The 27,931-nt window shown below is 38.7% G+C and overlaps 1 protein-coding gene across 11 annotated transcripts in view; it reads right to left on the minus strand.

The window, feature by feature from the left end:
* Dlg2 (discs large MAGUK scaffold protein 2) overlaps nt 1–27,931 on the minus strand; it is a 1,657,078-nt gene that overhangs the window by 1,372,307 nt on the left and 256,840 nt on the right. For 6 of the 11 annotated variants that reach the window (XM_075952978.1, XM_075952983.1, XM_075952982.1 and 3 more), the window contains exon 4: nt 20,819–20,914. The exons of 1 other annotated variant lie outside the window; for it this stretch is intronic. In XM_075952978.1, coding sequence (XP_075809093.1) covers nt 20,819–20,914 — 96 coding nt within the window. Of the gene's footprint in view, nt 1–728; nt 1,436–20,818; nt 20,915–27,931 lie in introns of those variants that run through there. 4 more of the 11 variants (XM_075952992.1, XM_075952985.1, XM_075952987.1 and 1 more) reach the window with 3 other exon arrangements.

The raw sequence follows: 27,931 nt of genomic DNA on the forward strand, positions 1-27,931 counted from the left end.
TGGAATTTAAATACTTGCAAAATGCTATTGAGAATTGATGACAGAATGAAATTAATTTAGAAGTTTTTTTTTTTAAGTAACCCACATTACGGCTTAATTTGTTCTATTCTCACTTTTATCTCTGTATCTGATCATGCAAATATTTCATTTGATTGCAGTCAAAACAGATTCAGTCAAATATTAAATATTGTTCTTGTTTAGTTTATCTCAGGGCCTAGAGAATTTTTTTCCTTTAAAAGAAATCACCAAAATGCAGAATATCGGAATTCTCCAATCAGAAACAATATGCCAAGCCACAGTAAAGCTGATTGGCTTCTTCAAGCATAGGAGACATGGTTTTTAAATGAAAAGCTAATTAGTCCACTCAGCGAGACTACCCAGATATGGTATGGTAAAAACCATGTGTGAACAGCACTACTAGCAGAGATGTTTCAATTACCAGCTATAAATAGATGAAAACGCAAAACCTGCCATTAAAAAGAAAGAGAAAAACCCAGAGACACAGTCTCCTGCCATTTACACAAACACACCATATCACTTTAAGAAGTTGAAATCACAGAAAGAGCGGACCCTCAAGCCCTCATAGGGAACAAAATGCCCAGCAAAGTAAATTACACTAATCATTTTATCTCCTGAACTGGCAGCATCAAACAGAGCTGTTTAATTACAGGACCGGAATAATAATAGGAAAAAAATGCTGCACCAAACAGCTGGGTTTCCTAGCCTACCTTCGTGGTGACAATGCACAGGCAATCCATCCTGGATCCCTACTCAGGACTCAGTGCATGGAAATCACACCAGCAAACCAGCAAAGGTGAGGAAAAGCTCCCTGAGAGATGCAGAGCCTGGATTCTGTACAGAAGGATTTTCCAAGAGGGCCCCCCTCATGGGATACCCGAGCCCTCCTTCACACCGCTCAATGCAAGCAGGATCCTCCTAGGCAGACGAAAAGCCCCTGGAAATCAGCTCCCGCAAAACTTCCTGGTGGTTCGCTGGGCTCCGAGGCTGCATCCTCTCTTAGCGGATTCCGAGAAGGGCAGCAGGGCTGACGTGAGTGCCCGGCACTGCTCTATCCTGGAGATGAGTATTAGACCAAGCGTCCGAGAATCACACTTCAGCTCTCGCTCCGGTTTCTGAATCCTTATCTGCTGCTCCGCGCTACTCAGAAGCTTTCCTTTGCCAAAGTACCCTCCTTTTGCTGCGTTCTCTTTGCTGCTAACTACTCTGAGTAAGGCACAACACACACCACACACACACACACACACACACACACACACACACACTAAAACACACATACACACACACACACACAACTACCCGGCCCAGCTATCAAAGGACTGTCGTTCGGCAGCCAGAACAGCGGCTTTGGGTAATAAAAAGCTATTTATTATGAGCATGATTCCCGGGAGCCTCAATCACTAGAAGGATGTGAGCCAATGCCACGGTGCACGCGGTGCTGCATACATCGCAGCTGAATTCTCTTGCGGTTACAAGGGCGGCTGCTTGCAAAATGACTAACAGCTGGATCAGGAAAAGCTGGCCAGGTACAGGAAGAGGCTGCAGATTTGGCCGCTTGACTTGGAAAATGTTCCGTTTCCCCTTTTACTTACGCAGCCGTATGTGTGGTCTACCGCATATACAAGTGAGCGAACGATCCGAGTATTTGATCAAGAAAGTATATTATAAAACCTGGGTGGGAGGAAGCTTCAATGTGTTTACAAAAGTTCTACAATGGGAGCAAAAAGGGAGGAAAAAAAATGAGTTCGTTCCCAAACTTTTCTCCCCTGACTGGTTGTCTACAGGCACTTATTACGTGGGCGGAGCTTTGTGCTCCCCTTTGGCAGCATTTCAACAGCCCAGTGATTAACCCTCCCCTTCCCTCAGGTCCTTCCCTTAATCCCAGTGAAGCTGATTGGGGTGCCTGACAAACATCACTCTCTAAAGATTCACCTCCCCGCCCGCCCCCCCCCCCAACAGCCTGAGACACACAGGAAGGTACTGGGGCTCAGAGACCAGAGCACTGGGTGGCGGTGGGGGTGACAGGGAGTCAGGGAAAGGGCAAGGCAGACTCAAAGAGAGGTGGAAAGTACTGCTGGATCAGTAAGAATGATAAATCAACGCTACCACCACCACCACCCCCACTAGAAAGAAAATTCATAGCTGGACCACTAACCACATCGGAAAGAAACGTCTAGGGAATCATACATTTCAATTTACTGGTCAAGATATTTTGGCTCTTTACCGCCTATTACCAACCCTCTGTTTTAACAAGGTGTATTTTCAATAAGAGTCTTAAGACCTCTTCCTGCCGTTCATGAATTATTCAGGTTCAAACCTCAATAACCTCCCGATTGCTTAATAGATGAATGTGTCAAGAACTGATGTGTCATTATTTTACCAAAATGAGAGTACTGCTTTTAAAGATTTTTCTTCCTCAGTTCATAGCAAATCAGATATGTGTTCAGAGGGGGGAAAAAAGAGGTGATGGGGAAAAAAAAAACCCTGAGTTTCAATTTAATATAACCTTTTAAAGTAGCTCAAAAATAATTTATGGTTAGAAATTATTTTCTCTGAACTCTTACCCTACGGGTAAACAATGATTTCCACATTAAGCAATACAAATAAAACCCATTCTGTGTTCTATTTGATTAGGTAACTATCTTACGGTTCAATAATAGGAGAAGGTTACAGAAGCATCATCTGACGTCTTTATCTCCTCATTCGTTACCTCATTACAGTGATTAACTTAGCTTAACACTGCCTAAGCCTATCTCAGAGGAGTCAACCATGTCCTTGAGCATCCCTTAGGTGCCAGCGTGCTTCCCGGGCACAGCCTGAGCATCTAATGTGGACATAATTTTAGTCATCATAGTCACACTGGAAATAATTAGGCTTTGTTTCCCTCTTGCTTTTTAATGTTGACAAAGCACTTCTGACATGTTTAACTGATTTCCTAAGACCCTAGTCGCTAACACCCATGCCAACAATAAAAATCAGGTCTCTTAATTTTAAGTCCTTAGTCAGAAGTTTGAGAGAAAACGTTTCAAGAAAGGTAGCTTGGAAGTCCACTCTATCTTCCAAAATAGGAGGAGGGATCTGGGAGGGAGAAAACTGGCAGAGGGAGCCTGATGAGTCTTCTGACTGCAGTGGATCATATTTGAAAATGATTTGTGAACCATAGGAGTCTGAAGACATGAGAGAAAATGATCTAACCTCGGTCCTCACATTCTATAGGCACTCCAAATCACTCATATGACACATATAGGTGGAGAACTGGTAGATCAGCGTCTGAACCACTCACTCATTAAAAGTGAGCCGCTTAAGTTAGATTTAATTCTATCTTCCCATCATCTGGTCTAGGCATGCACACTCAATACATGTGTGTGAATATATATGTATATATCTGAATATATGCATAATGTGGATATATGTATATGTGTGTAGGGTAAAAATATATCTCTATATATTCTTAGAATCTACAGATGTGAAGACACTCAGTGAACAAAGACAAGCAAATGGAAGCCTGCAGTGCTGTAGCGTGAGGGTTTGAGGAGTGTCCTGGACTTCTAAAACAGAGGTTTTTAACCTGGAAATGCTGGAGTGAGGAACGTGTTCTGGAGAGGAGCCAGGAAACTTGACCAGGAGTTGGAAGGAAGAAGCATTCCATGTCCTCTGTTATATATGAAAGGGTATGAATCAATAACATTACAGAACTTTATGCAATCAGCGTCACATGCACATCCAGTGGGATCCTATCAGGGGTGTCCAGAGCTGTCATTTTACAAACTGAACATCCTGTCTCTGCTTGGGAGAAAAACCCAGCAGGTCCTCTAGAAGAGCAGCCAGTGCCCTTCTCCACTGAGCAATTTGTCCAACCTACATTGTGTTGTAAAGCCTAGTCCAAGTTAGGATGCAGTCTGTTTGCCCCTTACCTTCCATTGATTTTTCTCATGAATAAAGATGATAGAAGATAATTCGCTCATTTGCCTCCAGGGAAATGCTGCTTTATTTTTAAAATTAACAAGGCATTGGCTAGAAGCATTTTTTCTCTATAGACATAGTACTCAGTTGAGCCTGTCATTTCATGAGATGTGTTTGGCAAGCACAAAGCCATACCCTGCAAACTGCATTACTTGACATTCCTTAAGGTTGATATCATGCCAGGGATATATTGATTCATGGTTTGATATCAGAATATTACTGTTAGAAATTATCTCAGCTAAAAGCCTATACTTTAACTACTGAAATTCATTATTTTTGTTTGCTTGCCTCAAATATGTTTAAATAACCATAGAAGTAAAATACATTCACAGTCTATTGTACTAGGAACTAAGCAGCTTTGAGAGCAGATTTAAAGAATATTGCTAGTACCTAGTATAGTACCTGATATACAAGAGTAAAAAAAAGTTTATATTCATACTGTTAAAGAGAAAAGCATCTCCAGTTACATTGTTTATTTTTTCTGATAAATTTATAGAAGCCTATTGGAATCTATGCTGTACAACCCTGTACAGATGTGGGCCATACATGTATAGAGTAAGGATAATACACATATGTCTATATTTAGTCACATAAATTTAAGAAATAAATATGTTGGCAAATGTAGCTAAAAAGTATTTAAAAAGAAAAATATTCCCATTGGATAGTCCAGTCTAGCCAGAGGCAGCATGGTTTGGAATGGTCACGGATGATGAAGCAGGAAAGGTGTACGAGGGCACTGTGGTAGGAGGCATTGTCTCCTTGTAATAGAAATATACAAACAGAAACATTTTTAATGATATCAGTAAAGTGGATTTTATCTCAAGTACAATGGCAGATATTTTGTAAGTATACTATCTAGTAATGATAATGTTCCTTCAAAAAGGGAGTATAATCTCCATTTTATGAAACAGAATGTCCTTAAGTGTACACACACACACACACACACACACACACTTATATATCTCCTACTATGGGTGACAGAGAATCCAGGCGACTCCAACACAGAGCTATATGCTCTTTGCATCTCATACCTCAAATCCAGAGGCAGCCTCTGCCCCCCTAAGTACAACCCAGAGGTGTGGCACACATGCCTGGCCTTTTCCAGCCCGTGGTACACACCAGATTCAATGCAGACTAAAGACTAGAGCTCACCCTACAAGATAGGTGTCTCTGTAGGCTTTCACAATGAAGCCTTTTATAGTTTCCAAGGGACCTTGGAGCAGTTCAAGAAGGAATGGTCTCCACAGTAGAAAGATTAGCTCCACTGAAAATAACAGAATCAATTCATCTACCTAGACTCCCATCCGGGTCTGTCTGTTCCTCCAGTACCCAGGCCAGCAGGCACACAAATGGTAGCTGCAAAGCTTGTTAGCTTAGTAAAATAGCATGCAGGCAGGTCATGGCAAAATGCCTGCCCTCGTTTCCAAACTCTCCAGAGACAGGTAGGAAAGTAGGACCAACTGGGCAAGGACTGAGTTTTCCAGTGAGTTTCTATTATTAAAAAAAAAAAATGTCAGGACAATATTGAATCCTAAAAAGAATTAATATAAAGCAAAGTTATATGCAACTGCGTATTTCATTCAAGTTAATTATGTATCTATGTAAAAGAAATATAAAAATAAGCCAATTTAACAGAACCAATAATTATAACAAAAGTCAAGAAATTTGGGGTTTTAACATAATTGTTTAAACCATGGTTCCATTTGCATTGATGCAATTATATTTAAGACAATTTTTTTACATGTGGACCTGGAACATAATTAATCAAGGGCCATATGGTTTGCATGTCTTTGTTACCAAAATCTAAACAACGTCTGAAAACTGGAAATTTCAATAATTATAAATGGTCCAACAATACATGGTGAAAGCATCCAACTAAATTATATTTCTCAGACCCACTGTAAGCTTATGTTAACTTTGCTGAACATTAAGCACATTCTTTAAAAGGCTCTAGTTTCCCTTATGTCTTAAACAGATTCCAAATATCCACATAATTGTGTGCAAGCCACAAATCTCAAAGGCTGTATCATCTGAAAAGCAATCTTGCTTCTAAGTTAGTGCGAATAACCTTCACGGCATCGCTAAATGCCCTTCCCTCACCCCACCTTCTCACACCCTAATCAGACTATCGTACGGTCGTGCATATAAAGTGTTTCAGTTAAATTCTACCCAGAGCATTTAATCCGCTGTTCATCCTGCCGAGAACTGACTTCCCTTGATCTTCACACACCTGGCTCCTTGTCATACTGGTCTCTGTGCAGATGTCGCCATCTCAGGAAGACCACCCCCAACCAACTCTAATTAAATTAGATGCCTTTCCACTCCTCCTCATTTCCTTCATAGCAAGGGTCACACTTTCAAATTATTTCCTCCATTCCTGTTAGTGTCTACCCCACACAAAGTGCGTGTGTAAAAGCAAGAAGCATCTCCAGTGTTTAGAAGACAGCCCGCTGTCAAGATGCTTTTTGGATGGATGAACAAGCTGTTTTTGTTTTTATGTAAAGTCAGAATCAGTAGCTTAATGTGAAATTTACAGTCTATCGTTTTAATATATTTTGATTTCTAAGCAAGTGGTTACATTATTAACCATGTTTACAAATATATACAATCACAAGCCGTCCAGATTCAGCATTTATTCCTTAAAATTTTTCTTAAAAATAAATTTTATTGTGTAAAATTAATGTACATAATATGATTCCAGGGTACATACAGTGAGGTCATTGCTATACTGAGGTTACTTAAGAGGAATCATCTTATGTTTCTTCCTTTTATATTCATTTTATTTGATAATTTTATATGTGTATGACACACACCAACTACTCTCTTGCTCACACACACTTTCATCTCTTTCTCTCATCCCTATAAAGTCTCCACCAACTCATACCAGTCTCTTTTCTAGAACCATGACCTTTGGTCTTAATTTGTGCCCATTTAACTTAACCCAGAGCATCTGTGTGACACCAGATTGGAACTATGCACTGAAGCCTGGTGAAGTCACCAGTAGGTCAACAACTGAAGGCAATGATTTCCCTTCTCGCAAGTCTATCACAACAAGTATTTCAGCATTGAGAGGTGGGCCTCCTATTGTTTTCTGGGTCTGGAATGTACATTCATCACATATACAACATGAACAAATTCATTACCTCAACTGGTTTCTCAGATCTACCCATTTCTCTGCGTCCTCTGGCCCACATCTCCTCATTTACTCCCAAAACTTCTTCTCACTCCTTGTTTCTGTACATTTGGCTTTTCTCTTAAGTTCCATACACAACGAGATGAATGCAGTGGTTTTCTCTTTGGAGTGCTTTTTATTTCACTCACTATAATGTTTCCTAAGTCCTTGTGAGTTTGAGCAAATTGTAAGATCTCATTCTTCACTGGAGCTGAATAACGCCCCACAGTATATCTGTACCAGTCTCTTTACAGACCCTCAGATTGCTGCCACCTCTTGGCCATGGCAAGCAGTGCTGTACTGCAAACAGGGGCGCATCCATCTCTGTGAGGTGCTGACTTCCTTCTCATTAGGGGAATGTGCAATGAAGAGATTGCTAGGTCATGAGACCATTTTATCTTTAACTCCTCTTCAGCCTCCTACTACCTTCTATAGGGCTTGTGTCCATCCACAATCCTACAACACTCAAGTTTCCTTTTCTCTGAACCCACACTCGTATCTGTTAGTTTTGGACGTCTTGATATTAACTATCGTGTCTGTGTCAGTTTTATATCATACTGACAAAACACCTAAAAAATCTAAACTAAAGGAATCCAGATTTATTTTGGCCAAGTTCCAGAGAAGTCACTGCCTTGCTTCTGCTGGTTTTTTTCTGCCTGTGGTGAGACAGAACCCCAGGGCATAAAGTTCACAGTAGCACCAAGGCGCTCACCTTAAATACCCAGAGAGTAGAGAAAGATAGAAAGAGGGGTCCAAAAAGAAGTGCCCTTCAACAACTTGACCCAAGGCACCTACTTTTTCTGACTAGATCTTAATACTAGTTCAGCTATGAACTCATCGGTGGATCAATCCACATACAAAGTGAGCACTCTTAAAACTCAGAGGTGCCTTGGCTGAGAATCCAGTTTTCAGTAAATGTACCATTTGCAGTGGTTTTCACATCCAACCATGCAACCATTCAAACAAGTGGCATGTGGCTTCTCACAGTAATTTTTATTGCCATGTCCTTTCTGAATAATGGTGAGGATCTTTGCATATACCTCCTGTTGGCCATTCTTACAACTCCTGTGGAGAAAGTCTACTCAGGACAGATTTTTATTTTCAAATCATGCTATGAGATGCACGAGAAGTCTTTATAAATGTTGAGCTATCAGGTTGCTTATCAGACTTATGGGTTGTAAAGACATACTGACGTCTTACTGGGTAAGCTATGATTAGGAATTTTCATATATGTGGTATCATTAATTATTCATGAGACGCAAATTAACTATAAGTATACAGGTAAAAAGAATCTGAGACTCAGAAGAATTGGCTTATACAACTTTATGTAACTACTGAATTTGTTAGCCAGCATGACAGACATTCTATGGGCAGATACTGAAAGAAACTGTATTTGCAACTATCATCTAACCTGAAGTGCCATCCCCTGTCATATATAATAGTGACTTTGAGTAGCATGGAATTTATTGATCCAGGTAGTAAGTAGAGTCTGTGTATCTTTTTACAAGATCCATATATGAACAAGATGGGTTGCTTTATGTTTCAGACATAGAAAAATGATAAGATTCTAATTCCTGACATGGTAAATTGATAGAATCTAGTTTCTTTAGTGTTTTTGTTTCTGCAATAACATTTGTAAAGAAATGCATTGCTATCTTTATTGATTAGTTTAAAATAGCTTTAGGAGTAGCTGGCAACAAAATAGCTTGATCTGCAAGGCTCATATAGACAGTCTAGTCATAGATCTCTAATACCAAGACAGAACATTCTCTCCTATGCAGGCTGGCAGTGGGGGAAATTTGAAAGCAAAGACATTGAAAATCACTTACAAACATCTGATCATGTGATTCTTTCCAAATTAGTTCTTTCAGGTAGGTTATCTCAGAATCATCTCCTTGATGTTATCATTTACTAGAAACATTGAACATTAAACTTGCGTTCTCAACCATTTCAACTATAGAGTTCAGTAGTCTGGCATTCACAGAATTGTACAAAAGAACTCTACGACTTTTATATCTTCAAAAAACTGAAACTTAGCTGGGTGGTGGTGGCACACACCTTTAATCCCAGCACTCGGGAGGCAGAGGCAGGCAGATCTCTGTGAGTTCGAGGCCAGCCTGGTCTACAAGAGCTAGTTCCAGGACAGGCTCCAAAGCTACAGAGAAACCATGTCTCGAAAAAAAAAAACCTGAAACTTTCTCTCCATAAAAAAAAAAAAACTAAGTTTTTTTTCCTCAGTCATCGCCTTAGCAATAGACAATCTACCCACCACCTTTTCTTTCTAGGATTTTGAGTACTTAGCATATCTTATATAAGGAGAATTAGAGGGTAGTTGTCTTTTGGGGCCAGATTATTCTGACTGGCACAATGTCCTCAAGCTCCAGTCACATTTCTAGAATGTGATGTGAATTCCTTCTTTGGATTATCATGAGTCAGCAGCAATGCATTTCATTATATTTGTTTTAGTCAGGGTTACAATTGATGTGATGAAACATCAGAACCATAGAACTCATTGGGGGAGAAAAGGGTTAATTTGATTTACATTCCCATAGCACTGTTCATCATTGGAAGTCAGAACAGAAGCTGAAAAATGGCAGGAACATGGAGGTAGGAGATGTTGCAAAGGTCATAGAGGGGGGTTGCCTACTGATTTGTTTTTCATGGCTTGCTCAGCCTGCTTTCTTATAGAACCCAGGATTACCAGCCTAGTGATAGTTCCACTCACAAGGGGCTGGAACCCTGATATTAATCACTAAGAAAATGCCTTACCAGAGGCATTTTCTCAACTGAATTTTTCTCTCTAGTCGTATATTAAGCTGGTGGAAGACTAGCCAACACGATACATTCATTCATACTGATGTCATGCTTTGATTTTATTAACTCTTCTGTTTTCATTTCTCATCTTCCTCTTTCCTACATTTTTACTTCCAAATTTTTGAGTTCCACTTGGTTTTAATGTCCTCTCCCTCTTGATACACATTCCCTAATTTCCAGACAAGAGAAAACAACGCATTTGTATCCATGAGTCTGATTATAATTCTTTAAATGACAATCTCTAGTTCCATCTATTTTTGTGCAAAGATATGATTTCATTTTCTTTATGACTAAATAAAACTCAGTTATGTATATATTCCGCATTTAATTTATAGATTCATCCACTGATAAACACATAGGCTAATTCTACAGCTGGGCCTTGTACACAGGTCTGAGATATGCATAGACATGCAGGTATTTCTCTAATGAACTTTAAATCTCTGAAGAAGAAATTGAAGAAAGCACCAGAAAGTGGAAAGATCTCCCATGCTCTTGGTAGGCAGAATTAACCTAGTAAAAATGACAATCTTAGCAAAAGCAGTTTACAGATTCAATGCAATGCCCATCAAAATCCCACTACAGACCTTGAAAGAATGATACTAAACTTATGAAACTAAACGTATGAAAAAGGAAAAAAAACAGAATAACCAAAACAATCCTATACAATAAAAGAACTTCTGGAGGCATCACAATCCCTGACTTCAAACTCTACCACCGAGCTACAGTACTGAAAACCTGGTACTGGCATAAGAACAGACAGAAGGACAACTGGAACCGAATAGAAGACCCAAACATTAATCCGCCCACCTTCAAACACTTGATTTTTAACAAAGAAGCAAAAAAAATCAAATGGAAAAAAGAAAGCATATTTAACAAATGGTGCTGGCATAACTGGATATCAAGTACACTTGAACACATTGGCACAGAAGACCACTTTCTAAATATAACCCTAGTAGCACAGACACTGGGGGAAACAATTAATAAATGGGACCTCCTGAAATTGAAAAGCTTCTATAACGCAAAGGATATGGTCAACAAGACAAAACAACAGCCTACAGAATGGGAAGTGACTGATTCTGTTGACAGTGTTCACAGTAAAGCATTCACTGATTCCTACAGTCTCTGGATAATATATTCATTGCTGTACTCACGGTAACATGTTACTATTTATTTCTTAGCCTTAGCTATTCTGATTGGGTTGAGATGAAATCTCAACAGAGGTTTTTCAATTATCTATCTATCTATTTATTTATTTATTACATGTATGGATGGGAGCTTTCCTTGCATGAATGTCTATGTACTGCGTAACACAAGTATGCCTGGTGCCAATAAAGGCAAGAAAAGGTATCAGATCCCTGGTAATAAAGATGGTTATGAGCCACAAGGTGGGTGCTGGGAATTGAATTGGGTCCTCTTTGAAAAAAGGCCTGTGTTCTTAACTGTTGAGCTATCTCCCTAGCCCCATCAATAGAGTCTTGATTTTCATTCATTCCCTTATAGCTAAAGACATTGAACATTGTTTGATGTAATGGTCAATTATAAGTCTTATTGGAGATTCTGTTAAGCTTATTTGCACAGTTATTGTCTAGATTATTTGCTCAGTCATTTAATGTTTCTTTTTTTTTTCTGGTTTTGTTTTTTTTTTTTTTTTTTTTTTTTTTTTTTGGTTTTTAGAGACAGGGTTTTTCTGTGGTTTTGGAGCCTGTTCTGGAACTAGCTCTGTAGACCAGGCTGGTCTCGAACTCACAGAGATCCGCCTGCCTCTGCCTCCCAAGTGCTGGGATTAAAGGCGTGCGCCACCACCGCCCGGCTTTCATTTAATGTTTCTTAAGATTTTACATATTCTGCATATTGATTCCTTGTTGAATGAACACCATCGCCTGTCTCTAGAAATTGTTCACTTTGCTGTATGGTTGTTTATTTCATGTAATCCCATTTGAGAATTCTTACTTTAATTGCCTGAGCTACTGCAGTTAGAAAGGATTTCCCTGTGCCGTCACACTGAGTTGTGTTTCCTATCATTTCCTCTATTACTTTTAAAGTTTAAAGTCTTAAATTAAGGTGTTTGATCCATTTGGAGCTCATTTCTGTACAGGGTGTGAGAACAAGATCTATAGGTGTGCACAGGTAGATGTTTAGTTTTCTGGCAGTTTTACTTTAGCTTTTTTACTTCTTAAAGAGGCATTATCGCTTGGTGTGTATTTCTGGCTCTGTGGGCAAGAGTCAAATGACTTCAGCTGTGTTGGCTTATTCCTAGGTTTTATTTGTATTTATTTATTTATTTTTATTCTGTTCACTGGTCTACATGTCTGGTTTTTCTGTCTTTGACATGCTAGTTTTATTAGCATGGCCCTCTGGAATAATTTGAAGTCAGAATTTGTTATATCTCCAGCAACATTCTTTCTGTTTTGGATTGCTCTGGCCACTGCCTGGTGTTTTAATTGAATTTTTAGGACTGCTTTTTCTATTTCTGTGAAAAATATCATTCTAATTTTGCTGAACATTTTATTGGTTCTGTAGAATGCTTTTGGTCACAAAGCCATTTTAGAAATATTATATAGTCCCGATCTGTCCTATTTTTTTCTTTTTCCTATTGCTGTGATAAACACCGTGACCAAAAAGCAGCTCCAGGAATAATAACAGGTATTTGGTTTACACTTCTGATCAAAGTCCATTATCAAGAGAAACTGAAGCAGGGGCTCAGATAAGGAAGCCAGAGATGTTGGCAGAGGCTGCTCGTTCATTCTCAGCCGCTCAGACCCGAAATAATCACACAGACTATATTAATTAAAACATTGCTTGGCCAATCACTTAAGCATCTTGCTAGCTAGCTCGTAAATCTTTAATTAACCCATTTCCATTATTTTATATTTTACCATGAGGCTCGTGGTTTACCAATAAGGCGCCAGCATGTCTGTCTTCTGCAGCAGCTACATGGCATCCCACTGATTCTGCCTACTTTCTCCCAGCATTCAGTTTAGTTTTCCCACCTAGCTCTATTCTGCTCTATCACAGGCCAAAAGAGCTTCTTTATTCATTAACCAATAAAAGCAACACAAATACAGAAGGACTTCTCACACCATCGAGAAAGTAATCAAAGTAGATACCATGGAATAAAGCTGCTTACTTGCATGATACACATGGTTTGCTCAGCCTGCTCTCTTATGCAGTCCAGAACCACTTGCCCAGGAGTACCACACCATTAGTGGGCTAGGCCATCCCATATCATAATTAATCAGGAAAATAACACCACAGATCACCTACAGGCCAATCCATAGAAACACCTACATCCCCACTGAGGTTCCTTCTTACAGATGACTCTAGTTTGTGCAAAGCTGACAAAAACTAGCCTGTATCGCTTCTTCAACTTCTTCAGTATGATATGGTTTTAAGTAAATAATTGTTTAAAATAGATGTTTGATTTATACCATTACATTTTTGAGACCATTGTAATTATATTTCTGAAATTCCCAATTAGTTATTATTGCTATATACAAAAGTTACTGAATTATATATGTGATTTTTCTCTACTGATAAATTGTGGAAAGAGTTTATTAAATTTAAGAGATTTCTGATGAATTTTCTGGTCATATATATATATATGTGTATATATATAGTAACATGTCACCTACAAATTTATATTTTCCTTCCATTTTTCTATTCCTCTTAGTTCTTCTTGCTCTATTGTTCTGGTAACATTTCTATTCTATATTTAATAATATTGGTGAAAGTGAACATGCTTGCCTCATTTCTGATTTTAGTGGAAATTGTCTTGTTTTCTCCATATTAGCTACTGATTTATCATATATCCTCTGTTATATTATGGCATGACCTTTCTATTCCTAGTTTCTTCAAGGCTTTTATCATAAAGAGATATTGAATTCTGTGAAAGGGCTTTCTGCATCCACTGAAATCCCGGGATTTATGTCCTCCATACTATTTTTTCTGTACTACATTGATTAGTTTGTGGATATCAAACCATCCTTGAATTCATGGTGTGAAAACCACTTCATCATAGAGTATTATATTTAAATGTGCTGTTGAATTTTGTTCAGAATAGTCTTACAAAAAAAATTTTACATCTTTTACATTCAACAAGAAAATTGATCTGTTTTTTTTTTACTTTTTTTTTCTTGTTACAGTTGATGCATTCTCTTCCACTTGAATATTAGCTTAATATAATAACTCTTGAAGCATTCCTTCTTTTTTTTTTACTTTTAAGGGAATTAGACCAGAGTGAGTATTCCATTGACCTTATATGTGCATATCAGATATTCTCAATGACACTTATTTTAAATGAGAAGGTCATAAAATGCTAAATAGCTCAAAAAATGTTATAGGACAACACCACATTCAAAAACATGAGACCTCTGAATTTAAAATATTATTGAACAAAAGAACCAAAAATATTGAGCTTTGGTGAACTAAATTTCATAAAAACAAACACTACGGGATATAAACATACAGATAGGTTTAAGTACAAAAATAATAGAGCATTAAAATACCCTATTATGATTAATAGGTATGCCATGCAAGCAAAATTGATAAAAAAAAATCTGCCCTTAGATCATAGATACATCAGATATTTAAAATACATTCCATCTCACAGTGGTAGCATATACTTTCTTCTTAGTAGCCTATGGAACTTCTCCAAAGTTCAATACACAGATGTTGATAAACATTGGGTCACTGAATAAATTATGTAGGAGGAATAAACTTCTCATAATCAAATAATGAAAATACAACATAGCATAACCAGTGGGGAATATTGAATGTTGTTCTATGGGGAAAGTTTATAGCTATATATGTCTACATTACAAAATCAGTGAGATCTCAAATATTATTGTATCTTATGAGATTAGAAAAAAAAACACAAAAGCTAGCCAAAGAGATAAATGCATAGAATTGTGTAACCTATCAAAATTTGACAAAGAGAATATAAATCACATAAAGAGATGTAAAATTAAAAATAACTTTGAAACAATAATAAGTCTCCCACAAAGGTAACCCAAAGAGTCAAAGTATTTGCTGTTTAATTCTGAGACCTGTAAGAAAAAACAAACACCAATATTTCTCAAAGTATTATTTGTTACCTCTGAATTTTATTAGACAATTTGTGTCTGTATGATGTATCAGCTAGTGAGAACAGGGTAGCAAGTGACCTAATATTTCTGTATTGAGACCTATCTTTCTCTATGTGTGTCCAGTAGTGCTTGTTTTATGAAACTGAGTTTACCAACATAAATCAATTTTCAAATCAAGAAGTAGCATGTCTCCAAATATGGTCTTTTTTGCAGGATTTCTTGATCTACATAGTATTTTTAAAGCACCACTATTAAAATAGGGATCACTGATGGCATCTAATATACACATATCAAATTCAACAGAACACGCCGCTCCCATTCCTTAAAGCAAACAAGCATAAAACTATTCCCATGTCACAATTGTATTGAAAAAAGGAAGCCTTCCTTTAATCAAAAGGCATAGCTATTTAATAGCATGAAAATATATATTATAGTCAGAATACATATATTTATATAAGGAGAACATGAATAAAAAAATTTCTCCCATGGGCTCATTTATTTGAACTGGTCCCCAGTGAGAGGTGCTGTTAGTAGAACTTCTGTAACCTGTAGGATGTAAAGGCATGCCATATGAAGAGTGTTACTGGTAGTGAGCTCTGGGGGTTTATGGCTCACCCCTATTTCCTGTTCTCTCTTTTTCTCTCTGTTTTCTGTGCATTGATAAAAATGCAACCATCCAGCAGCCACGCCTGCCTTTATGAGATGCCTTCCCTGCCATTGTGGACTTGACCTGGAAATGTAAGTCAAAATAAACTTTTCTATAAGTTATTTTGATCACAGTGTTCTATTACAGCAACATAAAAATAACTAATACAGAAGCTGGTACCAAATAAGTAAGGCTATTGCTGGGAAGAACATGACCATATAATTATTTGGAGGAATTAGAGAAATTTGGAACTTTGAACTAGAAAAACTGCTGAACGCTATAGTCAGAGCTTAACGGGCCATTCTAGTAGTATCCTGGAAGTCAGTAGTCTGAGAGTCGTGTATACAGTGTAGGTAAAGCTCAAGAGGTTTCGGAGAGGAAACAGGACTATCAGCAACTGGACAAATGCTATTACTGTAATATTTTGACAAAGAATCTTGCTGTATTCTGCCCTGTCCTAAGATTTGCCTAATTTGATTAATTTCAGAAGTCATGAACTAATTTTGTTGGTGGAGAAAATTTCAAGACAGCATAACATTGGATCTGTGGCATGGCTACTACATATTGACCCTAAATAGATCTACAAAGAACGAAAAAGCATAAACCATGGGGAAGAATAAATTTTTAAAAAATGACATTTGGAGATGAAAAGAGCATAAGAACGCTTCATGTTACAGAGAAGTCATATAAAAAGATTAGGGATGTTAATGAGAAGCCTTCTATGCTCATTGCAATGGGAAGAATGGCCTGAGGGAAAGACCCTATCCAGCTAACTTTTTAACCACTGGGAGGAGAAAACCTACGAAGTTCCCTGATCCTAAAAACGAATTGCTTTCACAACAAAAACTGCTGCCAAAGTAACAAGTGTCCCTAGTTGGCAGCCAAATGCAGCATTGTCTTTCATGTGGTACTACTAGCTTTGGAGGTATGAAAGATGCAAGACTAAGGGGGTTGTGGATTATTCCCACACAGTTTCTGAGAGTTGGATGAGACCAGACAATAGGTGGAAGTGTCGGAGTCCCTGCAAGTAAGCCCTGGAAGGTTCCTGCATAAAGCTGTTTACCCTAAGACGTAAGGTGAAGCCTGGGTTACCATAGATGTTAGAGATTCCATAGCCAAGTGACATCTGCCAAAAAAGATCTGAATACAGGAAATGGAATCCACCTAAGAAAGAGATGTATGTATTATAGGCAGCAAAGCTGGAAGGGTAGAGTCTTCTAAACCTTTGAAACTGAAGTTCCAGAGAGCAAAATGGAGATACAAGATTTTGTTGGTGATTTTTCCTGTTGCTGTTGGATTTCTGTTTTGTTTTGGTCCAATCTTTCCTTGGTTTGCCAACATTCACCCTTTCTAGAATGGGAATGTATATTCTGTGCCGTTGTATGAAATTTGTTGTTGTTTATTTTGTTTGTATGTTTTTAATTTTACAGGGTGTCATAGCAGACTTTGGATTTTTTTAATAGTATTGAGACTAATAGGTTATGGGGATTTTTGAAGTTAGGGGATAGCTACAGGCCTTAGGAGAACCAGGAAATCAAAATATAAAGGTTGAAATGAGAAGTGTCTTCTATATCCGAATACTTGGTCTCCAGCTGGTGGCATTTTGGAAGAAGTTAACGGTCCCTTTAGGAGGGAGACCCTTGCTGGAAGTAGGAAATTAGTTGGGGTAGGCCTTAAGGATATACAGCTTTATTGCATATTTTGTTTTTTCCCTTCTCTTCCTTTTATCTCCTCTGTACGGATAAAGATGTGGTCAGTGGGTTTCCTGATCCTGTCATAATGCTATACCTTCCCAGCCAACATAAACTCTCTCTCTCTGGAACCATAAAACAAAATGAACTCTTGTCTCTCTGATTTTCTGTTGGCCATGCTATTGTATCACAGCAACAGAAAAATAATACAAGCAGCAATGAAATCCCCTAAACTAATTCAATATTCTGTCACAGTTATATAAATATAATATGTAAAAAAGTCACAATTCATTTCAACATTTCTGTTACTTAAGATTTAGATAAAGATAAGTAGAGTGACTTGCCCAAAAACATCTAGGCAGTGAGTATATGAGAAAATGGTCCATGTCTTCTGAGTTTTGGCTACAACTTGTGCCTTCACCATGACTCTTCCTGGACTAATGTGTTCCCTACAATCAAATTTCACGTTACCTGGTGACCTATGCACTACTGTTTAAAGATATCAGGCTTTCCCACACATACACTGTGGTATTTGTAAGGTATCCATTGATGCCTTTATCACCACAGACAATAGAATTAGTGATTAAAAATATTAATACAAAACAATTTTAGGAAGCATTTAATTGTATCTCTGAAATTATGAAATATCCAGAACTTTTAGCTACTTGATATAAGTACTTGACAAAGGATTGCAGTACACTCACAATAGGTCATTTCTCAACTTACAAATAAAGAGATACATCATTTATTCTGCTTGAAGTAACATAACTACTTTTAACAAAGACAGAATGAAAATCCTACCAGATTTGGATGGCCAACCTCTTGATCGTGTGACATGACTTTGTCATCTATAAAATTTATGCTTCAGAACAATGCAACTGAGTTACCAAAAGAAAATAATTCATGTTTTAAGTTAGTTTATGATTTTATGTTAGGTCACATTTGTAGCCATGCTAGGGCAAATGAAATCCACAGGTCCAAAGTTGGATACACCAGCCAATATGTAGTAATCTGCTTTTCTCTCATACTGTCCTTTAGATAATTTGGATACTACAGTTTATTTTCCATAATATGCATACCTTCTCTCAGGTATTTCATTGTGCTACCCTCTATTACTTCAAACTTAAGATATTGTGATTAAGCTTACTCTGTTTATCCATCTGTCAACTGTCATTTTTAGTATCTCTGCTATTGGCCTTTTATCACCTCTTAATTTACTTAGTCATCAAGAGCTGCCCATTCTTTGAGTGTGTGAGTGTGTGTGTGTGTGTGTGTGTGTGTGTGTGTGTGTGTGTCTATGTGTCCCTTTTGCCCGGAGTTGATTAAACATCCTCAAATTTTCTCACCAGAATTCTGGAATATTAAATCTCTAAACTTTATCTTTTACTTAGCAGACTTATTTAAACACAGAACATACCCCTTCAAAATGTTCCCAATTATTTTAAATTGCTCAAAGAACATGGAGAAATGAAATTAAAATAAAGAAAAGAAACATATTAAGAATTAAATGCTTCTCTATCAATAGAATCCTAAAGTTCTTAATGATGCCTTTTACTTTATTATACAGATTTTAATAGAAATATCCCATCAAGAATATGTCAAACATGGGATTCATTTTAACAGCATTTGTAAACTTACTGTTCATTAGGCATTAATAAATATGTTGATATTCAGTATCTTATTTAAAACTTTTAATTCTTCTGTAAAGAAAAGAAACTGATAGGTAGAAGTTTAAGTAGCAGGCTAGATGCTTCCCTATGATAGAAGCACCAGGGTCTCTCAATTATGTGTCCAGAATGTATTTAATTCTTCTTCCTGACAAATGGGAACATTTGTTTCCCACTTAAGCTTGATGATTTCATCTTCAGGAAGGAAAAACACAAATATCTTTGGAAACAAGTGGAAGTCCAAAAGTTTGTTTTCTTTCTTTTTAGTTTTTAAAATATTTGTTTTAGAATTTCATACATGTATGGTATTGGCATCGTTTCCAGTTCTCCCATGTTGCTCCCAATCACTCTCAAATTCAAGGTTGTTTCTTCCAAAATTGTTATTATATGCACACACATGTGTGTACATGTAGGCAGAGACTGTTCTTTCATTTCCCAGATGCTCAGACCCGAATAATCACACAGAAACTACGTTAATCACAGCACTGTTTGGCCTATTAGCTTAGGTTTCTTATTAACTAACTCTTACATCTTAAATTTACCCATGTCTATTATATCTTACCACGAGGCTCATGGTTTGTTACCTCTTGCTTCTTAGGTGGCTACATAGTGACAGCCTCCTTTGGCAGCTATATGGTGTCTCCCTGACTCTGCCTACTCTTTCTATGTATCTCTTCCAGCCTGGATTTATTCTGCCCTGCTATAGGCCAAAGCAGCTTCTTTATCAACCAATGGTAATAAAACATATTCATAGCATACAGAGGAAAATCCCACATCATGTGTATGTATGTGTGTGTGTGTTTGTGTGTGTGTGTGTGTGTATGTGTGTGTGTGTGTGTGTGTGTAAACACCTACTGAGTTCCTTGTATGTACTTAAGTTTAGGGCTGACGACTTGAAATTGGATACCCTGTTTAATCTCTGGAGAAAACTGATTCTCCCCCCTCAGTAGACACTGACTAGGGGTGGGGCCTTGTGGAATTTACCCCATATACGTTGTATAATATTGTAATAGCAATGAGTATAGCCATTTGTGGATCTTAGGTTCTAAAGGAGAGCCTGCTATTCAATTTTCCTAAACAAAGTTACCAACTATATTTTAAATATTTAATATTATACATGCAGACAGTGCTGCTCTTACTCTTCCAGTCGTAAGTTTCCTTTATCAGCAGATAGAAGCTATTACAGCTGGTCAAAATGCAGAGGACAAGGGATGACCAACCCCAATTAATACATATTCAGTACCTGAGATGCAAGGCCCATCACAAAGAAGGAGGGAAGAAAGACAGCAAGATCAAGAAGACCGCGGCATATACTGTTGAAAGTGTCTTAAAGACCAAAGTTTCCTGCCTAAAGATATGTGAGTGCTTTGTGGACATCCACACCCCATTTCATCTTCAAAGAGCAGCGCCACCACCACCAGATGGCTTTCTTTCCTGAATGCACAATTAGTCTACTATGAATTTTTAAAAATTGCTTAAATGACAATCTACATGTGAAATGATCTCTTTTTCAATGATACAAATGTTTCTATCATCCTCAGAGACTTAAATCCACAGCAGCAAAACACAGATCCCCAGAGTGAAACCTGTAACTACTCAAAATGACACACATTCAGTGCTGTTCAGCCAAGACACGGGCCAGACAAAAGCTTGAGATGATGTTATCCATTCTCTGCTATTGGAACCCCGTCGAGTAATGGCATCTCTGGAAAATGGGGCACACGGAATGTGTTAAGCATAGCAACAAATATGACAACACTTACACATGCCTTTTCTTCAGGTTCATTCTCAAAACACTGGTTTTCTTTATTTTGCTCAACACATGAAATATTTTCCTTTGGTCCGCCACAATCTGTAAGCTGAAAATAAAATTAAAAGTTTAAAGATGAATACTCACTAATGCAATGTAAACTAAATGTTTTTCAAGTTTTTATCATGTATCTTAAAATACCCAAGACCTGAATAAAGGTGATTAGCTGTTGCTTATGTCAATTTTAGAATATGGATGTACTACTTAACCCATTTTTATATTCTTCCTGAGGAGAAGACACAAAATGGGACACACTTGCGTTTTTAAATTCCAAAGCATTCCCACCAAAGAGTGTTGAAATTGGACTAGTTCCAAGTAAACTGCTGACCTGGTAAAGGCTGAGTAAGTACGGTTAATAAGATAAAGACAGAAGTGTTGACTTCATCTTATATCTCTTTCCCAGGATCTTCACTGCATGAAGAAGCCATGAATCTGAGAAAGGACCTCAGAAGAGTTAGAGGAAGGAGAAGTAGGGGTAGAAATAACGTAAACATTGTACTCAAAATGCATAAAATTATTAACAACAAAATATTAGGCTCAATGAAATGATGATACTTAGGAGTTCCTTCCTCAGTCTCGGAAAGGATGGGGAGCAGAGATGGTGGTGAGTGAGGGCAGCACGGAGACCATGACTACGTCCAAAATACACTGCATGAAATTCTCAATGAACTAATGCGAGGCTATGTTAAAGGTAAGTATATGTCCCAAGAGATCACGACACAGGAATAGCCATGCCATGCTGTGACAGAAGACCATGCTTTGTAACTCTTTTCATGGACCTTTCGTGGCACACAGCCACTTACCTGGTTGCAGTACAGTTCACACTGCTGGGACTTCATATGATGGATTCATATAGCAGATGCGTTTTAGCAGGCAAATTGATACATTTCCTTATGGAATTTCATACACAAATACATTCCAAAATTAATCAGTATCTTCATTCCAGGAAGTCTCATCATTTAATGGGCATTTGGGCACATTCTTATGACTTATATAGTAGGCTGGCGTCCCAACTTGTTTGTATAGTCCATGGCCCAGAAGAGGGGTGCCTTTACATGCTACTCTGCAGATGGCCAGTTTAATGGCAATAGTAATTGTAGGGGATTTTAGGTGGGTCACAAGCACTAGAGACTTTCTTTTCGCTGAAAGTGCCATCATGGTCCTCAACAGTGAAAGCAAACGTGCCTTGCTTATAGTTACACAGCTAGCTTGTTCTCCCCACTTCCTCAGTTCCTCTCTCTAATTTTTCACTGACTTCAGATTTAAGAATGACCAACTTCAGCCCAAGCCTGCAGGAGTATGTTGAATGGCTCAGCAGGTAAGCATGCTCGCTGCCAAGCCTGACAGCCTGAGTTCCATCCTCGGGCTCCATGCCATGGAAGGAGAGAACTGACTTCTACGGGTATCCTCTGGCTTGCACAAGCATACCGTGGAATACACGTGTACATGCACACACATACACATACACACACTAAATAAATAAATAAACAAATCCTCTTGTTTTATTATTTGAGAATTCACACATGGGTATAATGTTTTAATCAATTCCTCTCCCCTATATTCTCCCTTCCAATTCCTCCCTCATGCCTTTAACCACTATTCCCTCCATTTCATGTATTTTTTTCTTTAACCCACATGAAGAATCCACTTCATGCTGTCAGCATGGCCATGAGGGACATCTACCGGGTCATGAGTAGCTTTTCAGGGACCTCATGCTTAAAGAAAACTGACTTCCTCTCCCGGTAGCCCTCAATTGCCACCAGTGCCTGAGGTGGGAGTGAGACTTTGTGACCACATCCCTTCACCATGCTAGGATTTGGGATGGTTTTATCTTGCATAGGTCATGTGCATGCCGTCATGATCACTGTCAGTTAGTTTATCAAATAATCTGCTGTGTCCTCAATACATTACTTCACCATAGTCAACTACAGTCAACTACTACTTCCGGCTCTTACACTTTTTACATCCCCTCTTCTGTAATGATCACGGAGCCTTGTGACGTGAGTTGTGATGTAGACGCCCCATGTAGGCATGAACACTCTGAAATCTCTTGTTCTCTGCATGTTCACTAGTTGAGGGTCTTCTTAAATACCATCTGAGTACAATAAGTTATTAGGACTTGGTTTAATATTGTGTTTATTTAGCAGACTAATAGCACTCGGATTTCTTCTAGAACCTATGTTCTTGGACTCAGGAACAGTGCCAGACATGAGTTCCAACCTGTAGAGTAGGCCTTAAATTGAATCAGACACTAATTGGTTGCTCTCATAACATTCCTGAGATTATTGAAGCTGTGGCCATATCTTGTCAGACCGGTCATTATCATCACCTGTAGGTTTCATGATGGGTAAAACTGAAATCCACGTTTCTCCCCCAATACATATGTGCCACCCTCCAAAACTATGAAAGTTAGCCAGTGGGGATAAGATGCCAGGTCAGTAGCAAACTGATGTCCTTATGACCTCTGATTCAAGTATTGTTGTCTGATGCCCAAGCACCATTAATGAGAACCCACATGGTAGGAAAAGAAAACCGACTCTACTCCCACAAGTTGTCAAACATGTGCCCTCGCATGTACAAAAGCACACAAATCAGGTTCAAAAGCCTGAGAGATTGAGACTAAATTTTTCCCACTCCCAACAGGCACAAGAATAACACATACTCATCTAAATATACTAAATAATTTCAGAAAGAAGAAGGCCTCATAGCTCTACTAGATATCCACACACAAAGCTTAGACGTTGCAAGGCAGGGCATTTGAGGTACTTATGACACATGCTAATTTCAAATCTCCTGATCTGCATACTGAAATGTTAAGCTATTGCAGGTGCAGGTGTGGACAGGTTTGGGAGTAAGGAGTGGTTCCTTAGCAAAAGCGAGGTAAGCACTCTACCCAGCAGGTGCAGTCAGCTCACTTATATGTGTTTCTATGGTGAAGAGACCCAAGTCCCATGCTCAGATGTTTGGAGCTGCTGAGCTAACTTGGGTGCTCTTACTGTTATGTGAAATTCTTGAATGTTCAAGTGCTCATAATAAGGAGTAAAGGTCTCAAAAGGTCATCGTTTCTGGCTGAGCCACTGCACGAGACCTGACACAAAACCACTTGGGCTACGTAAGTATAATCAAGCAGAACCGTAACAGGAACCAATCTTGTAACAAAGCAGGAGACTCACCAGCAGAGGAAGGTTTTTCATTTACCTCAGTTTGCAAAGTTCCCTGTGCTTAGCTCACAGATGGAAAATAGCTTTCAGATCCCTGGCCTGACATTTGACCCAGTTCTGCTTCCGTCGGTTTTTTCTGTCTGTAAGTCCAGACCCTCTGTTCATCCTGCCAGAGCATTTCCCTTCTCTCCAGGTAAAATGCAGACCACTACATGCACAGCCAACAAAAGCCCACTGGATTTTTACATAAATTCTGTTGAAATTTTGTTCTTTGACAGTGAGTTTACATTTGAAAACAGCATGTGAACTAACATGAAAAGCCCCAAAATAATGCAATACTTGGCTCCTGCTGGCATGGGCAGCTAATCTGTGAACTCTGCCTTCGCCATTGAACACTGCTTTTCATTAGTAACCACTGATAAGGAAGCTCATCAAAGAGCCCCCATCCTCACCATTTGCACTAATGCTAGCTTTCATAGTCTTTATGCCCCTCCACTTTCTCGGTGACGTCACATCATCAACTCCTTCTGGAAGACCCTTTGCTCAGAAGCATCTCTAGTTCTTTCAACCCAGTATCTCAAGCTGTTACTTTTAGTTAGTGATTGACTTAATTTATTTGACTATACACTATTAATACAGACATCCGTTACATAATAAGACATGTGTTTGCCAACTTTAAGCTGATTCATAATATAAATAATGTGGGAAAACAGTTGCATGGAAATAGTTTGTAAAGATTTTATTTTTATTTTTAATTATGCATTGGGGAGCGTCCAAGTGAGTGCAGTACCCACAGGGGACAGAAGAGGGCATCAGACTCCCCGGAGCTAGAGGACAACATAGGGAATAAGAACAGAGCTTGGGTCCTCAGCGAGAGCACTACATGCTCTTAACTACTGAGTGAGCCATTTCTCCAGCTAGAAAGAAAGACTATATACATACAACAGACAGATAGGTAGAGATAGACAATGTAGATAGATAGATTGATAGATAGATAGATAGATAGATAGATAGATAGATAGAAAGATAGATAGATGATAGATAGATAGATAGAAAGATAGATAGATGATAGATGAAAGAAAGAAAGAAAGAAAGAAAGAAAGAAAGAAAGAAAGAAAGAAAGAAAGAAAGAAAGAAAGATAGATGACATCAGGAACTGATATTTTTAATTCAGTCTACATTGTAGCTTTGAAAGAAGTCTGGAAATAAGTGTCCTAGCTGTAGAAACATAGGGATCTCATCAGAACAAAAGAGAATACAGAGTCAGGAACTTTAGCACCCACACCCTAGAGAGTGCCACTACAGACAGACCACTTCTTCACGTTACATCTGAGACCAGTTAACAGCAAGAGAGCTTGTCCACACTTCCTAGAGTTTCACTGCAGAACCTAGACCAGAATTCAGTCCCTCTGCTTCAGATAAAGAAACAAAAGCTTACCGAGGTCGAATTACTTACCCCCAAAAGGCAAGAACGATTCTAATTTGGTTTAACTCAATTCTAAAACTCATCCTTTTTCAAAAGTGTAATCAAACAGATAATTTTTCAATTATTCAAGGAAGCATTATTTGATAGTGAATCTATGCAGATGATGGGAGAGTGTTCCTCAATGATAGAAAATTATTGAATGTAATCCAAGAACTGTTATCTAGAACTCCCTGCTTTTAGCCACAATCATGAAAAAAATTATCTCTTCTTTCATGTTTATTTGTTTTATTACTTGAAATTATGTTTTAAAATTACCGTAACATAGAAATTACTCCTTCAAGAATTTCCCCTGTGATCTCCTTCTATTTCCCTTAATCTTCTGTGGCTTCCTCTCTGGAAGGCTTGACACCTGGACAGAGCAGTCACCCCATCTTACAGGGCTGTAGCTCTTTTTAAATGTAACTTTGTTTCTGTCTCCTTACTTTTTTTTTGAATTTTCTTTTCTTTTCTTTTATTTATTTATTTATTAAAGATTTCTGTCTCTTCCCCGCCACCGCCTCCCATTTCCTTCCCCCTCCCCCAATCAAGTCCCCCTTCCTCATCAGGCCAAAGAGCAATCAGAGTTCCTTGACCTGTGGGAAGTCCAAGGACCACCCACCTCCATTCAGGTCTAGTAAGGTGAGCATCCAAACTGCCTAGGCTCCCACAAAGCCAGTATGTGCAGTAGGATCAAAACCCAGTGCCATTGTTCTTGAGTTCTCAGTACTTTTTACAACTGCAAAGCAGCCGCAGTACTCACACATTAGCAAGAACCAGATGCCTGCATTCAAATGCGTTCTGGCATTGTGAATGTCTCTGCTTAAACACATTTTATATGAGAATGTACTCCCTTCTTCCATAAAAGGGGACCCTAAGCCGGGGTGGTCAGTGCTGACCTACCATAGATAAGAGCAGATTACAAATGTCCTATTCATTTCATATATTGAACCAGGTTCGCTCCCAGACACTTAGAGCCTAACTTGGACATCACAAGATGTCGGGTTTCTGGGACAACTTCCAGAAAACGCCTCTGCACCTCCATGTCCATGTGTCACATGTCCAGCATTCAGTAAGGTGAGAGATAGCTAAGGAGTCTGCATTTGCATGGTTGCCAAGTCCAGCATTCAGTAAGGTGAGAGATAGCTAAGGAGTCTGCATTTGCATGCTTGCCTCAACTCTTTGATGTGGAGAAGGGAACAAAGAAGAAGAAAATACACATGCATCTAATAAGTTAAAGATTAACTGTCGCCCATCCCTTGACGCATACTTCTAGTTTCCTGAATGAAGGAATCAATGTTTATAATCTCTATGATACCCTGAACCTATTTATTCTAGATACTCTATGCTATCTCAATCCATCCAGTACAAGTATTTTTTAAGCGAGCCTATGTTCTGGTTTTGAGAGCCTATTTTAGTATGGAGCTTAGTGTGATTAACCTGTCCATAGTTAAGGAACGAAGTAGTGACTGACAGTCTCTGAAATGAAACCCGAAGGACCTTGTTCTCTTTACCCTGAAACACTGTCCTCATAATCCAAAATTTTTCAAGTGACCCACGGAGGGAAAGGAATGCAATGGCAAGCATACTCTTTATTCAGGCTGCCATGTGTCAAATGCTAAAAGTTTACCAAAGCAGTTAATTGTTTCACAATGGAGCCACTTACGAAATAATTTTTTATTCAAGACACACAAGCTGTTTTTAAAGCACTGAACAGCTTTAGCAATATATCAGTTTTCTGACGATTGTCTGCCTTTGTGTGTGTGTGTGTGTGTGTGTGTGTGTGTGAGAGAGAGAGAGAGAGAGAGAGAGAGAGAGAGAGAGAGAGAGAGAGGTGGGGGAGACTGCAAGAAGGCTGGTAGGCAGGAGGGAGGCTGACTTGCTGACTTACAGGCACAGCAGGCATGTGTGAACACACACATGCAGCTATTATGTTTAGCGTTAAATTGCTCCTTGACAGCATATTCAGAAATTGGAGGAGTGGGGAAATAGGAGGTTAAGAAGCCGCAGCCGCATTAAGGAAATTACTGGCAAAGTAAAAATCCTGATGATTAAAAATAAAAAAAGAAAGCAAAAGGGTCGGAAGACACAAAAGACACTTCAAAGCAAGTGCATCAAGTTACCATGGCAACTAGAGGATGTGGGTTGAAATTTATATGGCTCCATTGTTCCAGCAGAGAGGTTCTAAAAGACACCCTAGTGGCCTCACAAAGTCATGCATCTTCCCCCACGCTCTGGCTTGTTATTGGAGAGTGCTTTAGGCATTGAGAAGGAACCGGATCACAGCAACACTGTCACTTCCAGTCTCTCTAGTCTCTCAAGTGAAGACTCTTGTCACTTCAATACAGAGCACAGCATTCCTTTCTGGAGCCAGTCACGACCCACCTATCAGAATATCCGGGCACTCGTATGCGCAGGTGGCTGAGGACAGCAAGCATTCGCC

The sequence above is a fragment of the Microtus pennsylvanicus genome, chromosome 18, assembly GCF_037038515.1.
Source record: "Microtus pennsylvanicus isolate mMicPen1 chromosome 18, mMicPen1.hap1, whole genome shotgun sequence".
In the NCBI taxonomy this organism is placed as follows: Eukaryota; Metazoa; Chordata; class Mammalia; order Rodentia; family Cricetidae; genus Microtus; species Microtus pennsylvanicus.